The following is a 16,253-nucleotide window of genomic DNA, read 5'->3' on the forward strand; positions in this document are numbered from 1 at the left end:
CCCAGTTTTCCCAATCTCTCTTCATAGGACAGTCCCACCATCCCGGGAACAAGTCTGATGAACCTTCGTTGCAGTTATGGGTTTTGTGTAGTATTTTGTTAAACTGAGTTGTCAAATGATTCAACAGGCTGCACTAGGAAGTTTGCAAAGTTATTATTTTAAACTACAGCTTGCAGAAATTCTGACAGTGCAATTTCATTAATCACAACTGTCTTGGCTAACTAGTTATGTTCTTTACCCCAACTACATTATTTGGTGGGACCCACTAAGAGTTATAATTCAAAGCTGAAGTTTGGCTCAGCTTGCTCTAGTCAATCCCTAATGGCTTCTTTTGACATTTTACCTTAAAGAGATTGTGCAAGACCTAGATTGAAAGGTACGAAATGAGACTGGGAAATTGCCCTTTTAAATGTAGTTCCCTCAATTAAGTGTAGCTAGCTGGTGAAAGGCACGTTGAGGCGGTACGTGTGATGAACATTGAGCTCAGCTGGACGGCATGCGGCTGTGGCCAAATCTCTAGCCACCCGCTCACTCATTTACCCAGTGCAAAACAAACAATGGCGGAAAGCAGTTGGGAAAAGGCGATTTGCGTTTATCTTAGTATTAAAGAAAGGTTCTGATTTATTCTCCCGCGGACACAACGGACTTATGCACAGCATTTATTCGCCATGGAAGGCGCGGCGGAGAACCCTAACCGAGCCGTGGAATATCTAAAAGAGCTAAATAAAATAATCGAGACCCAGCAAGAGTTGCTGGAAAACCAGAAGAAGCGCATCGAGGAGCTGGAGCAGCAAGTGGCCGAGCTGTGGAGGGAGAACGCCTCTCTCAAAGAGGAGCACCAGCGGCATCTGGCTACTTGCCGTTTGCAGAGCAGCAACTATACTCCCCTAGCATCAATTAAAGAGGACTTAAAGCAGGAAAAGTAAGATGTGCTGATAGTCTATACCGGATTCTGTATCCGATATAATTATATTTGCCAAGTGTTGACCGTTATTCCGGGCTAAAATTGCATTTTGCGCATTTTAACGGGCTGCTTACGGACACAAGAGGTAAATCTGAAGTGTAGGCATCTTGTAGGAATAGCAAGCGTTATTATCGAGTCTGTAAAATGTAGGGTTTCACCAGTATGCCACAAATAGCAAAAAACAAAATGCATTTTTATTCCAAAGTGGATATAGAGCAAATAAGGAGGGACGTAGATTCAAGTTGTATGGGAACAGATATAAGACACTCGGATAAACGAGGGATATCTGTACCCAAGTCTCAGTGGAAAATTGAGCCTTTTTTTCTTAAGACTTTTATAGTACGGGTAATTTTAGTGTATTTCCAGTGGTTCCAGGAATTGAGTAATCACATCACTGACCATTGCTCTCGACTTTAATTGTCTTTTCGGAAGCAGCTGCAGAAAGTGAAGCTACTGCATTTTGTTACGGGGTTGCTGCTTTCATTCATTTAACGGTGTATCAAGCGCAATAGTAATACTGATCTGGCGATTTAATCATTGCTGCTAGGCAAACTTTTTAAAATAAGATAATGGCGATCAGCATAGTTTTGAGTTTGTGGATGTCAATTGAAGTATATATTGTGATGAAGAGTTTTTGAATTAAAAAGCGTCGTATTTCCTCAAACAAGTCAAAATTCTAGTTAACCTAACGTTAAAGGAACATCTGTTCTGCTCTGCCAACTACCCTAACGTGAGACTAAAGAGAAAATAACTTCATTCAGAATATTAAATGTCTGGCGTTTCGTACCTTGGGTGTTTTAGCTAAACGTGGTGGGGTATTCAAATGAATTTTATATGCGACCAGACGATAAATCGAACGAATGTAGTTTCTGTTAAAGTTGTAAGATACCAACCATTTATGAAGCATTTCAAAAATGGAATGATTTTTATTCAAGCGCTAGGAGGTCTTTCTGGGAGCGTACTGCATGTTGTCAGAAGTGAAGTGAAATGCTGCTTCAGTGAAACCATTGCGATATCCGTCAACATCTGTGGTATTTTGGCATTCTGATAAGGCGATTTGCTTAATCCGTAATCCATGATATATTTAGCACCTAAACTCCCAGAAATGGAACAACGGCCTTGACTTTCCCGATACTTTTAAACGTTCGGGTTTTGAGGATTTCCCTGTATATTTATTTCAAATAATTTTGACGTTTGTGTATTTCAGTAATGTAAATAACTCGATTGATTTACGCTTGTGATTAGACGAATAAAATAACTTGGTGTCCTCATAACTGCTCAAGATTTACTGTGGAATAACTTGTATTCTGTCACTACCGTTTTAAACACACCAAGACTGTATTCTTGAGTTAAAATATTCCAAACAGGAAGTTTTACAATCTTTTCCAATGACACCTTTTCCCTTTTAACGTTCTTGTATTGCTTTAGATAAAGTGACCCTGAAGAATTTTTTTAAAGGGGAAATTTTAACTCGAGCACCGTTACCTATCAACCGACCACGTAGAAACTGAAAGGTCCCAAAATGGGAACCTGAACGTGTAAACAGTGAGCGAGATCGATACATGACGGTAGGGAAAATGCCATTCATAATGAGTACAAGTTGAAGCAAACATTTTTATTAAAAGCACCAATATGTACATCAAATAGTTATGATTCAGAATTTCACAGTACAGCCAATGGCACGTTCAATTTAAAACAAAAAAATAGCAAAGCCCTGCGGCAAAGGTTGTAGCTTTAATATGCTATCAGCGAAGGCTGAATGCATTGTATTACTTGTTTGCCGTGGTGTTGGATTACAATGCCATTTTTTTCCTGTGATTTGATATTGGTTGGATTTAAATTAACTGACGTTAGTAGTTCACTTTTTTTGTGGTGTTGCTTTTTATTTTTCCTGATCATTAATGTCACCCTGATTTGATCTTGAGTCGCGAGAGTGCGAGCACTGATTTCTGCACTGCCACAGAGTTGCTCCTTCCCACCCTGGGGCAGGAGGCGGGAAGATGTAGCGGCGCGCATGCGTGGTGCCGCCGAGCACGAGGAGGGGCGGTGCCATGTTTCTAACAGCTTTAAGATTGAAGATGGCGTCGTCAGCAGTGTTTATACATCCTTATAAGCTTCCACCATTAGGTCTGAGCCATCAAGATGAACCATTGTGGTGGGTAAACCCCTCTAAGTGCCCACATTTTGAAGGAAAGGAGCTCGTGTGTAGTTTTAAATGTACATTTTCCGACTGTTCAGTATGCAATGGAAAATGGAGTCGATGATGGAAATATTCAATTAGATTATACAGCAACTTTTGTAAATAGAATAACATGGTCTCTTTCCCCTCCACAAAAAAATCCCATTTGTCCCAAGAAGCTAGCTCTTTTAATCAGATCGCGAAAGTAGAATACTGCAGAAGCTGGAAATCTGAAATAAAAACAAAATGCTGGAAATATCTACGTCTGGCTGCATCTCTGGGGAGAGAAGGTTAACATTTCAGGTCTGTGGCCTTTCATTATTTTAACTCACCTGGGCTATCCATTTTCCCCCTCCAATTCCTTCTGGCTCGAAACGCATAATGATCAATACATATCCAACAATTTACTAACAATTACATGAGGTCCTCTGATCAAGATTTATCATGACTTCTGCATGATTTGCCTTTACCTGTGTCCTTCATGTATACCCTCATTTTAGTTATACCTTGTGGTTCCCAGAGCTCTGAAATAATCAGACTTTTTAACACACTGGAGTTAGTTTTTTTTTTACACATCTCCACACGTGGCAGAATGATGGAATGTGTGCAATAATGGTTGATGTGGTTATTAGGGTTTGCACGTGCATGAACAACATAGATCCTACATCATTTTGGGATAACATAACATCCATCTTTTTAAATAAAATTTCAATGCCTTTGCCTTTTACTATCAGCCTAATTTTTTCCAATCAACTTTTACAATTAAACTTGAAGTCCTGAACACCTTAACTTTTCTATGGCCATTTTCTTTCAAAGCATTGTTTACGATTATCGTTCCAGTGGTAAGATGTGTCTCCATCTCGTGGATTTTGTTGTCGTCATCCCTCTGCAATAAGTTGGTGCGCTGTACTAGCAGTATTGTGCCTGTTGCTCCTGGTGTTGTAGAAGTTGTGCTTAATGTTATTGTGTCACTTGGTTGGTGGTGTTGTTGATCTCTGTTTTATCATTTCTGGGGTTGGCCGAATATGGACTCGGTTCCTTCTCATCTGCTTACACATTTCAATCTCGATGTATGTATGACCTTAGAGTCTCAGCTTTAACAACAACTTTTGCTAGGTTCCAGGTTTTCAGGATTGTGTCCTGTACATGCACAACTTGTCCCCTCAACAACTCGGGCAATGATTTGATGTGCTGACTTCATTCTACGTGTACACCAGTAAATTGTTGTCTTGCATCTTCCAAATGACCACGAGGAAGTATCTTGCTTGGCAGAGTTGTCTTGTATTTTTTCTGCCATTCAGTAACTCTGCAGGTGATTTTCATGTTGCTCTTGAGGGGTGTAGCTGGGAGTGACAAGGCAAGGTTTGGGTCTTCCTTTGTCCCTCTGCATTTTGAGGATTGTCTTGACCATCTGGATGCATCTTTCTATAAAATAGAGTCCCCTTGGGTAATGTGATGATGAGGTTATGATGTTGAATCCGTACTGTTCAGCAAACTCAAACTCTCTGGAGGTGAATTGGGTTCTGTTATCACATCGCCCTTTTCTGGAATCCCTTGCTCAGCAAACTGGACTTGTCCTGCTGTGGTGATTGTTGCTCTCAAATCTGTTAGCTTTTCTGATGCGTAGCAACTTTGAATAAAAGCCTGCTACTATAAAATATCATTCTTGATTGTGCGTGAATAAGTCGGCTCCCACAGTATGCCATGGTCTGGGTGATACCACACGTACCATCTCCTTTTTGGCTGTGCATTTCAATGCTTCTGGCATATACTCCCATGTAGGTGCTATTCTTTGAATGTCTTTGTAGATGCCTATCCAATACATAGTTAATCTGGCTCTAAGCTTATTCTTTTCCCTATTCCTATGTGCTTTTCATGTGTCTTCTGGAGAAGTCTCTGCATCATTTTGGGTATGATGATTCTGGATCTGGCTAGCAGAACACCATCTTATAGTGAGATGTCATTTCTGACTAATACAGCTGTATTGCTGGTTGTGTTTACTGCATCTTATCAGGCCATCCCTGAATCACCTGCTGAGAGAGCATCTGTAACTCTTTTACTCTTCTCATCTCTTAATTGACTCAATTTTGGTGGTGTCATGTTTACTAGGCAATGTATCTTTACACTTAGATCTTTTATCTCCTGTTTCTCTTGTTACAACTGAGATAGATAGGGTATCCACTAGTTCTCTTCCTGGCTTGTTTTTCAGAGTGAGATTGCAACTCTGAAGCCTTGAGTAACTGCTAAGTCTTGCTTGTGCTGTAGATCTGTTCTAGTGGACAATGATCACTCTGCACAGAAGGACTGGGACAAGGAAAGCCAATAGCATTCGCATCCAAAGCTCTAACATCTGCTGAGATTAGATATGCCAACATCGAGCGCTTTTGGCAGTGGTATGGACGTGAGAAATTCCATACATTTCACAAGAGTGAGCATCTTTTAATTGAAGGAATGATGTACAACTGAGAAGCAAATTTCAACCAAGACTATTTCTCCGTTGTATTTTCTTGCATATGTCTAACTTGGGACATAAATTCTTCTGCATTTGTTGGGGGAAACTAATCAATACATGAGATAGCATTTAGTTTCATAGGAACTCAGGCAGCCATTATTCTGGTGTTGCTAACTGACCAAAAGTTTTATTTAGTTGTCCAGTGCATTGAGTTTGTGTTATTGAATGTGGACCTGTTGATTCATGAGGCATTCTAAATAGTTTCTCACAGACTGGTATTGAGGGCAAACAATTCAACAGACATTTAAGGGATTACTTCTCTTTTTGGTTTAAATGATTAATACTCTGACTATTGAAAGTGAATCCTAGCACAAAGGAAGATGGGTGTGGTTGTTGGGGGTTAATCATCTCAGACCCAGGACACTACTGCAGGAGTTCCTCAGAGTAGTGTCCTATGTCCAACCATCTTCAGCTGCTTCATCAATGACCTTCCCTCCATCATAAGGTCACAAATGGGGAAGTTCGCTGATTGTACAAATGTTTAGCACCATTCGTGACTCCTCGTACTGAAGCAGCCCATGGCCAGATGCAGCAAGACCCGGACGACATCTAAGCTTGGGCTGATAAATGGCAAGTAACATTAGCGCCACACAAGTACCAGGCAATGACCATCTCAAACAAGAGAATCTAACCATCTCCTCTTGATGCTCAATGGCATTACCATCCTGAAACCCCTACTATCAACATGCTATGGCTCCAAGAGGTGCAGGTCAGAGGCTGGAAATTCTGCAGCAAGTAACTCGCCTCTTGACTCCCCAATGTTTGTCGACCATCTGCAAAGCACAAGTCAGGAGTGTGATGGAATACTCTCCCCTTGTCTGGTTGGGTGCAGCTCCAACAACACTCGAAGCTCGACACCATCCAGGATAAAGCAGCCCCCTTGATTGGTACTCCCTCTGCCACTGTACATCTGCAACATGCACTGCAGCAACTCACCAAGGCTCCTTTTGACAGCACATTCCAAACCCATGACCTGTACCACCTAGAAGGACAAGGGCAGCAGATTCATGGGATTGCCTCAACCTGCAAATTCCCCTCCAAGCCACACACCATCCTGACTATATCACTGTTCCTTCACTGTCGCTGGATTAAAATCCTGGAACTTCCTTCCTAACAGCACTGTGGGTGTACCTACACCCCAAGGACTGCAGCAGCTGAAGAAGGCAGCTCACTACTACCACCACCTTCTCATGGGCAATTAGGGATGGGCAATAAATGCTGGTATAGCCAGTGATGCCCACATCCCCCGAACGATTTAAATAAAAAATCAAAACCTGCCTCTTGCTCAAACGAAAAGCATAACTATCTGGACAGCAGTCTGACTAGTTTGACTGGTTTTAATGGAGGTGAATCTAGAGAGATTCCATGGAAGTCTTTAGCATCTGACATTTCATCAGGCAAACGATGACCTTCTAAAGACTATTTTGAAACGGATCCTGTAGTAAGTGAATATTATTGCTAGTTTCTTGTGCTTTGCTTTTGTGTAATTTCATTTGTAAACATTCAGCTGTTACTGTCAGCCCATCTTGTACAAGCTCAAATTATCATTGTTGCTCATCTTTGGAAGTGGCAGAAGAAGTGGCCCATATAGTCTCTGCTCTGCAATTGTACAAACAAAGATAGTGCTGTGGAATTCTCTCATTCCCAGAACTTAGATGCAGATTTTTTTGAGGAAACTTCCTTGGTTGGACATGTGTTGGGAGACAACTTCAGCTACAAGACTAAAACTTTGGACATGTTGCAATACTTCAAGAACTTGAATTAGTATATATGAAACTTTTATAGGCCTCTAAAATGAATCTAGAAAAATTACTTGTTCATAAGTAGTTAAAGGAAATTGGTACTTTAATCCTGTTAAATTTGGGATGAGTTGATATCTTAGGAAATGGGTTTCAAAGGTTCATGAATATAGAAATGAGGACGAGATTTGGAACACCTGTTTTCCTTGTATTTGTGTTGAAGAACTTTTTTTACATAGACTTGGTCTAATCTGAATAACTTCTAAAAACTGAATATTTTTGAAGTTTTTGTCCTTGATTGCAGTCCCTTCATGGTTTTGTTCCAGTTCTGTGAACCTGCTTGCACACTCTAATCTCTTATCCTCATTTTTCTTTTTCCCTACTTCACAATCATAACTCTGCAATTTTTTTTTTCTCGGTTGCTGTTCAGTGTCTCTTTAATCTTGCATCCTTTCCCCAGTCTCTGTGGACCACCATTGTAACATTTAGCTACGCCAAGAATACTATTAGTAAGTGCTACGTTTTGGTTATTTGGGGTTGTAGTGATTTCATCCTGGATGTGGAAAAATGGTTGCAGCTAATTTTATTTCTGATACTAATTCATGCTTGGATTGTTCTTGTCAGTCTAGCTTTTTTTTTTCATTTTTTAACTTTGCTTCTAGCAAACTTAGGTTTTCTAGTATATGCTCCCTTTCGGTCTCCATCTTTTTATTTCTTTGGAACCTTATCTGGTCAAGAACTAATTAAGGCTTGATGACTTTTAAGGAACGAAATTCAGGTCACGTGTTGGGTCTCTAATGAATTTTTATGAAGCTCACCATGGTGTTTGTGCGGTGTTTTCCCCCCACCGCCCCCCGCAACCCTTGATCTCACTGCCCTTGTGAACTACTGTCCCAACTCCAACCTCCCTTTCCTTAGTCCTTGAATGTGTTGTCATCTTCTCAATCAGTTCCCATCTTTCCCAGAACTCCAGGTTTGAATCCCTCTTTCTGCCCCTGCCACAGTACTGAAACAGCTATCAGTCACATGACCTCCTTTTATGTCTGTGACAAAGATGAACTTTCCTTCATCATCCTCCTCTACCTGTCTGCAACCTTTGACACGGTTCATCACACCATCCTCCTCCAATGCCTCTCCACTGTTGTCCGGCTGGGTGGGACTGCTCTTACCCGGTTCCATTCTTGGCTATTTAATCGTAGTCAGAGAATCACTTGCAATGGCTTCTCCTCTTGCTCCCATACTGTTAGCTCTGGTGTCACCCAAGGATCTATCCTTGTCCCTCTCCTATTTCTCATCTACTTGCTGCCCATTGGTGACATCAGCCAAAATCACAGCCTTAATTTTCACACCACTACTTCTGTCAACTCCTTCACTTTTAAATTATCAGTATTATTCAGTACTGGATGTCAGATGAGCAGAAGTATCTTCCAATTAAATATCAGGAAGAATGAAGCCATTGTTTTTGGACTCTGCTCCAAACTCTGTTGCCGAGCTACTGATTCCATCTCTCTCCTTGGCAACAGTGAGATTAAACCAGTCTGTTTGCAACCTTGGTGTCACATTTGACCCTGAGATGAGCTTCCAAGCTCATTTATGCCATCACTTAAGACTGCCTATTTCTAGCACCATAACTTTACTCATGTTTCAGCTCATCTGCTGAAACCCTCATTCATGCCTTCCTTACCTCTGGACTTGGCGATTCCAATGAATTCTTGGCTGGCCTCTCTCATTCTACCCTTCGTAAACTTGAAGTCATCCAAAACTCTGCTTCCCATGTCTTACCTCCCACCAAGTCCTGTTCCCCTATCACCACCTTTGTTCACTGACCAAAGTTGCCTCCCAGTCAAGCAATGTCTTGATTTTTAAAATTCTCATTCTTGTTTTCAAATCCCTCCATGGTTACCTGCTCCCTAATTCTGTATTCTCCTCTAGCACGACAACACTCATATCTGCACTGCTCTATTCTAATTCTGCCCTCTTGTGCATCCTTGGTTTTAATCACTCCTGCAGTGGTGGCCACTCCTTCAGTTGCCTCAGCCCCAAGATCTGGAACACCTTCCCTACACGTTTCCGCAGCTCCACCTTAGTTTCTTCCTTTAAGACGCTGCTTAAAACCTACCTCTTTGACCAAGTTTTGATCATCTGACATATCTCCTTTTTTTTATGGCTTGGTGTCATACTTGTAAATGCAGGTTGATTTTATGCATAGACCTTTCTGTGCTCATACCCTACCCATGTTCCTTTTGTACTGATCTCAATCTGTAAGTTCACAGATTCTTCTCTGATGCCATATTTCAGGGCATACTCCATTGTTCCTTGAATTGTCTTTTTCTGCAGTAATCTGGGACCCACTCAAAGCTCCTGAGAATCCTCATCTCGATAATACCAGGTCCATTTATGGTACTTGCAGATCCCAAAGTTAACTTTATTGGACATATTAGTGACTGTCATAAGCATGGCTTCTTATGTGACCAAGCTGAGCGTCCGACACCATGCCCCCTCCATTCACACAGACTGCTACTTCTGCATTTTGTAAATCTGCTGATGAAACCCTCACCTATTCTAATATCCTCATCACAAGCACTTTGCATGCTGGAGTTTACTTTCACTGTCCTGTATCTACTTGTATCATGGTGTAACTGAAGTGATTTAATAATGCATTCCCCTTGACATGCAAGTTTGATGACATGAGGGCACTGATGCCCTCCATAAGTTGCTTCAGTCTTTTTGAAAGCAGACTGAGAAGACACTTGATAACAAGATTCCAGGTATGAAACATTAATCTACATTTTTGTGCACAGCACACAAACAGTTGTGCTCGTACTCATCAGTACGACTTGACATTGGTGGATTGCCTTGCTTGACCTTGAAGTAACTTATTTATTCAGCATTCTAACCTTCTTGCAGTCTTCGGGCCAGATTGTCCTTGTTTTTTTAATGGGCATATTGCCAAGTCTCTATCTCCATGTTCACAACCCAAGGCAGGATTTTTTTTCTTAATGTCCAAGTCAAAGAACCTCCCAATGGATAGGGGTGTGACCTTGTTCAGCCATTGCTGAGTTGGGTTAGTTATTTGCAGCTTTTTGGGGAATATCAAAATTTGTCTAACATTTAACTTGGTGTTACTGTCTCTTCTGGAACTTATATAAGTAAGCTTTACATTTAAAACACAAACCTTAAACATAAATTTGTTCCCCATTTTTTTTTCTGGGAGAGAAATGCTTCAAATCAAGAAACATGCCTGATATAGGTATACTCACAGAATCATACCTTACGATGTCCCAGACATCACCATCACCATCTTTAGGTATGTCCTGTCCCACCGGCAGGGCAGGCCCACCAGAGGTGGCAGCACAGTGGTATACAGTCGGGAGGGAGTTACCCTGGGAGTCCTCAACATTGACTGCGGATCCCATGAAGTCTAATTGCATCAGGTCAAATATGGGCAAGGAAACCTTCTGCTGATTACCACCTACCATGCTCCACCCTCGACTGATGAACCATGTTGAACACTGACTGGAAGAAGCACTAATGGTAGCAAGGGCACAAAATGTACTTTGGGTGGGGAACTTCAATGTCCATCACCAAGAGTGGCTCCGTAGTACCACAACTGACCGAGCTGGCCCAGTCCTAAAGGAGATGGCTGTTAGACTGAGTCTAGAGTGGTTGGGGAGGGTTTAAACTAAAATGGCAGGGGGATGGGAACCTTTGCAAGGAGTCAGAGGAGGGGGGTGGGGGGGGATCAAAGACAAGGGGAATAAGAAAATTGATAGGCAGAGAAATCAAGGGCCAGAATCAAACAGGGACAGTGAAAAATATTGGGAAGAGGGCAAGTAATCTTAAAAAGACCAGCCTTAGGCTTAACGCGCAGAGCATTTGCTATAAAGTGGATGACTTAATTGTGCAAATAGATGTAAACAGGTATGATATAGTCGGGATTATGGAGACATGGCTGCAAGGTGATCATGGATGGGAAATGAACATCCAGGGATATTCAGTATTTAGGAAGGACAGACAAAAAGCAAAAGGCGGTGGAGTTGCATTGCTGGTTAAAGAGGAAATTAACGCAATAGTAAGGAAAGATATTGGCTCTGACGATGTGGAATCTGTATGGGTAGAGCTGAGAAACACTAAAGGGGCAAAAAACGTTAGTGGGGGTTGTATATAGACCCCCAAACTGTAGTGGTGATGGGAATGGCATTAAACAGGAAATTAGAGACACATGCGATAAAGGAACATTTGTAATTATGGGTGACTTTAATCTGCATATAGATTGGGCAAATCAAATTAGTCACAATACCGCAGAGAAGGAATTCATGGAGTGTATGTGGGATGGTTTTCTGAGGAACCAACTGGAGAACAGGCCATCCTAGACTGGGTATTGTGTAATGAGAGAGGAATAATTGACAATCTAGTTGTGCGAGACCCCTTGGGGGAGAAGCGACCATAATATGATAAAATTCTTCATCAAGATGGAGAGTTGATTCTGAGACAAGGGTCCTGAATCTTAGTAAAGGAAACTACGAAGGTATGAGGCATGAGTTGGCCATGATGGATTGGGAAACGTTACTTAAAGGGATGACGGTGGAAAGGCAATGGCAAACATTTAAAGAGCGCATGGATGAACTGCAACAATTGTTTATCCCTGTCTGGTGCAGCTTGCGGGGAACATAGAAACTTTTACAGTCAGTTTTTATAGATATGTGAAGAGAAAAAGATTGAAGGTCCCTTACAGTTAGGAACGGGGGAATAAAGAAATGGCTCACAAACTAAATGCATACTTTGGTTCTGCCTTCACAAAGGAGGACACAAATATCATACCAGAAATGTTGGGGAACACGGGGCTTAGTGAGAGAGGAACTGAAAGAAATCCCTATTAGTAGAGAAATGGTGTTGGGGAAATTGATGGGATTGAAGGCCGATAAATCCCTAGGGTCTGATGGTATGCATCCCAGAGTACTTAAGGAAGTGGCCCCAGAAATAGTGGATGCATTGGTGGTCATCTTCCAAGATTCTATAGACTCTGGAATATTTCCTACAGATTGGAGGGTAGCTAACGTAACCCCACTATTTACAAAGGGAGGTAGAGAGAAAGCAGGGAAGTATAGACCAGTCATCCTGATGTCGGTAGTGGGGAAAATTCAAGTGTCCATTATCAAAGATTTTACAGCAGAGCACTTGGAGAACAGTGGTAGAATCGGACAGTGTCAGCATGGATTTATGAAAGGGAAATCATGCTTGACAAATCTTCTAGAATTCTTCGAGGATGTAACTAATAGAGTTGATGAGGGGGAGCCAGTGTATGTGGTTTATTTGGATTTTCAGGAGGCTTTCAACAAAGTCCCACATAGGAGATTAGCGTGCAAAATTAAAGCGCATGGGATTGGGGGTAGTGTATGGCGATGGACAGAAAATTGGTTGGCGGACAGGAAACAGAGTGGGGATAAACGGGTCTTTTTCCGAATGGCAGGCAGTGACTAGTGGGGTACCGCAGGGATCAATGCTAGGCCCCCAGCTATTCACAATATACATTAATGATTTAGATGAGGGAACTAAATGTAATATCTCCAACTTTGCAGATGACACCAAACTGGGTGAGTTGTGAGGAGGATGCAGAGAGGCTTCAGGGTGATTTGGACAAGTTGAGTGAGTGGGCTAATGCATGGCAGATGCAGTATAATGTGGATAAATGTGAGGTTATCTACTTTGGTAGCAAAAACAGGAAGGCAGATTATTATCTGGCTATAAACTGAGAGGGGAATATGCAACGAGACCTGGGTGTTCTTGTACACCAGTCGCTGAAGGTAAGCATGCAGGTGCAACAGGCGGTTAAAAAAAGGCAAGTGGTATGTTGGCCTTCATAGCGAGAGGATTAGAGTACAAGAACAGGGATGTCTTGCTGCAATTATACAGGGCCTTGGTGAGGCCACACCTGGAATATTGTGTGCAGTTTTGGCCTCCTTATCTGAGGAAGGATGTTCTTGCTATAGGGGGAGTGCAGCGAAGGTTTACCAGACTGATTCCTGGGATGGCAGGACTGACATATGAGGAGAGATTGACTCAGTTAGGATTATATTCACTGGAGTTCAGAAGAGTGAGGGGGGGATCTCATAGAAACCTATAAAATTCTAACAGGACTTGACAGGGTAGATGCAGGATGGATGTTCCCGATGGTAGGGGGAGTCCAGAACTAGAGGTCATAGTCTAAGGATACAGGGTAAACCTTTCAGGACTGAGATGAGGAGAAACTTCACCCAGAGAGTGGTGAATCTGTGGAATTTGCTACCACAGAAAGCAGTTGAGGCCAAAACATTGAATGTTTTCAAGAAGGAGTTAGATATAGCTCTTGGGTCTAAAGGGATCAAAGGGTATGGAGCAAAAGCGGGGACAGGCTATTGAGTTGGATGATCAGCCATGATCATAATGAATGGCGGAGCAGGCTCGAAGGGCCAAATGGCCTACCCCTGCTTCTATTTTCTATGTTTCTATGTGGCAGGTGGTGAGGGAAATACCTCCTTGACCTCGTCCTCACCAATCTACCTGTTGCAGATCAGTGCAACAGCACTTCAGTGCAGAAGATAAGGCTGAAGCATTTGCAAACATATTCAGCCAGAAGTGCTTAGAGGATGATCCACCTCGGCCTCCTCCTGAAGACCCCAGCATGACAGATGCCAGTCTTCAGCCAATTTGATTCACTCCATGTGAAATCAAGAAACGACTGAAGGCACCGGATACTGCAAAGGCTATAAGTCCTGACAATATTCCGGCAATTGTACTGAAGACCTGTGCTCCTGAACTTGACACGCCCTTAGCCAAGCTGTTCGGGTACAGCTACAACACTGGCATCTACCAACAATATGGAAAATTGCCCAGGTATGCCCTGTGTACACAAGGTGGGACGAATCCAACCTAGCCAATTACTGCCCCATCAGTTTGCTCTCTATCATCAGTAAAGTGATGGAAGGTGTCGTCGATAGTGCTATCAAGCGGCACTTGCTTAGCAATAACCTGCTCAGTGACTCTCCGTTTGGGTTCCAGCAGGACCATACAACTCCTGACTTCATTACAGCCTTGGTTGAAATATGGACAAAAGAGCTAAACCGTGAGTTGAGTGTGACTGCCCTTGACATCAAGGCAGCATTTGACCGGGTATGGCATCAAGGAGCCCTAGCAAAACTAGAGTCAACGGGAATTGGGGAAAACTCCCTGCTGGTAGTGCAAAGGAAGATGGTTGTGGTTGTTGGAAGTCAATCATCTGAGCTCCAGGGCATCACCTGGAGGAGTTCCTCAGGGTAGTTTCCTAGGCCCAACCATCTTCAGCTGCTTCATCAATGACCTTACTTCAATCATAAGGTCAGAAGTGGGGATGTTTGCTGATGACTGCACAATATTCAACACCATTCGCGATGACTCCAATATTGAAGCAGTCCGTGTAGAAATGCAGCAAGACCTGGACAACGTCAAGGTTTGGGCTGATAAGTGGCGAGTAACATTCGCACCACACAAGTGCCAGGCAATGACCATCTCCAACAAGTGAAAATCTAACCATCTCCCCTTGACATTCAGTGGCATTACAATCACTGAATCCCCTACTATCAACATCCTGGGGGTTACCATTGACCAGAAACTGAGCTGGAGTAGCCATATAAATGCCCTGGCTACAAGAACAGGTCAAAGGCTAGGAATTCTGCAGCGAGTAACTCTCCTCCTGACTCCCCAAAGCCTGTTCACCATCTACAAGGCACAAATCAGGAGTGTGATGGAATACTCTCCACTTGCCTGGATGGTTGCAACTCCAACAACACTCAAGAAGCCCGACACCATCCATCACAAAGCAGCCCGCTTGATCAGCATCTCATCCAGCAAGTTCAACATTCACTCCTTTCACCAACGCACAGAGGCAGCAGTATGTACCGTCAAGATGCACTGCAGCTACTCACCAAGGCTCTTTCGACAGCACCTTCCAAACCTGCAATCTCTACCAGCTAGAAGGACAGGGCATCAGATGCATGGGAACGCCACCACCTGTGCTTTCCCCTTCAGGCCACACACCATCTTGACTTGGAACTATATCACCTTTCCTTCACTGTTGCTGGGTCAAAATCCTGGAGCTTCCTTCTGAACAGCACTGTGGGTGTACCTACACCCCCAAAGACTGTAGCGGTTCAAGAAGGCAGCTCATCTCAAGGGTAGTTGGGGATGGGTAATAAATGCTGGTCTAGCTGGTAATGCCCACGTCCCACAAATGAATTAACATATGTTTTTTTTTATTAGCTAATTTTCTTCTTTATGATGAGCTCATGGGTCATTTATTAAATTATAAAGTCTGTTTTGCATTGGATTTTGAAACTCAGGATATTTTCTAGAATGATAATTCTGCTGAATTTCTACATCTCGTCTGCAGCTTTTGGATATAATTTTTAAATGATTTAGCCTTGTTAAAATCTAATCTCTTACTGTATAGAGTACTTAAGGGTTCTAGAATACAGCCAACTTTTACTTCACCCTTTTTTTCGATCTGCTCTCTAAAATGAGAGTTACTAAATCTCCTCACGCTTTAATGGGTGAGAATTTGTTTCTATTTTGTTTTAATGACCCAAGTCATGGGATGGTTTAGTTCCATAGTGGGAACTCTCGGAAGCCTTCTCGGAAACGATGACATTGAGTAGAAATGAAATCTTTCAGAAACTTGATAGAATCAAAACAAGATGCTGCAGTTGTAGGAATTAATTGAGATAATTGGTTTTATGATGAAGAGGCCAATAATATCGATAGTGGAATGCGTCCATGGCCATCAACCCTGCTGTCCATCAGAATGAATAGGATCTTGAATAATCAATGTACTTGTTGTTTTGGCGC

General features: G+C 42.4%; 1 protein-coding gene across 3 annotated transcripts in view; it reads left to right on the forward strand.

Moving 5' to 3' along the window:
• The first annotated feature begins 494 nt into the window (after nucleotides 1-494).
• The window catches only part of iqsec1b (IQ motif and Sec7 domain ArfGEF 1b), a 708,606-nt gene continuing 692,847 nt past the window's right edge, over nucleotides 495-16,253 (forward strand). For 2 of the 3 annotated variants that reach the window (XM_068051799.1, XM_068051805.1), the window contains exon 1: nucleotides 496-922. In XM_068051799.1, coding sequence (XP_067907900.1) covers nucleotides 669-922 — 254 coding nt within the window. In that variant the 5' untranslated portion in view covers nucleotides 496-668. Of the gene's footprint in view, nucleotides 923-16,253 lie in introns of all 3 variants that reach the window. The other variant, XM_068051803.1, reaches the window with a different exon arrangement.

This window comes from Heterodontus francisci, chromosome 19 (genome assembly GCF_036365525.1).
Source record: "Heterodontus francisci isolate sHetFra1 chromosome 19, sHetFra1.hap1, whole genome shotgun sequence".
NCBI lineage: Eukaryota > Metazoa > Chordata > Chondrichthyes > Heterodontiformes > Heterodontidae > Heterodontus > Heterodontus francisci.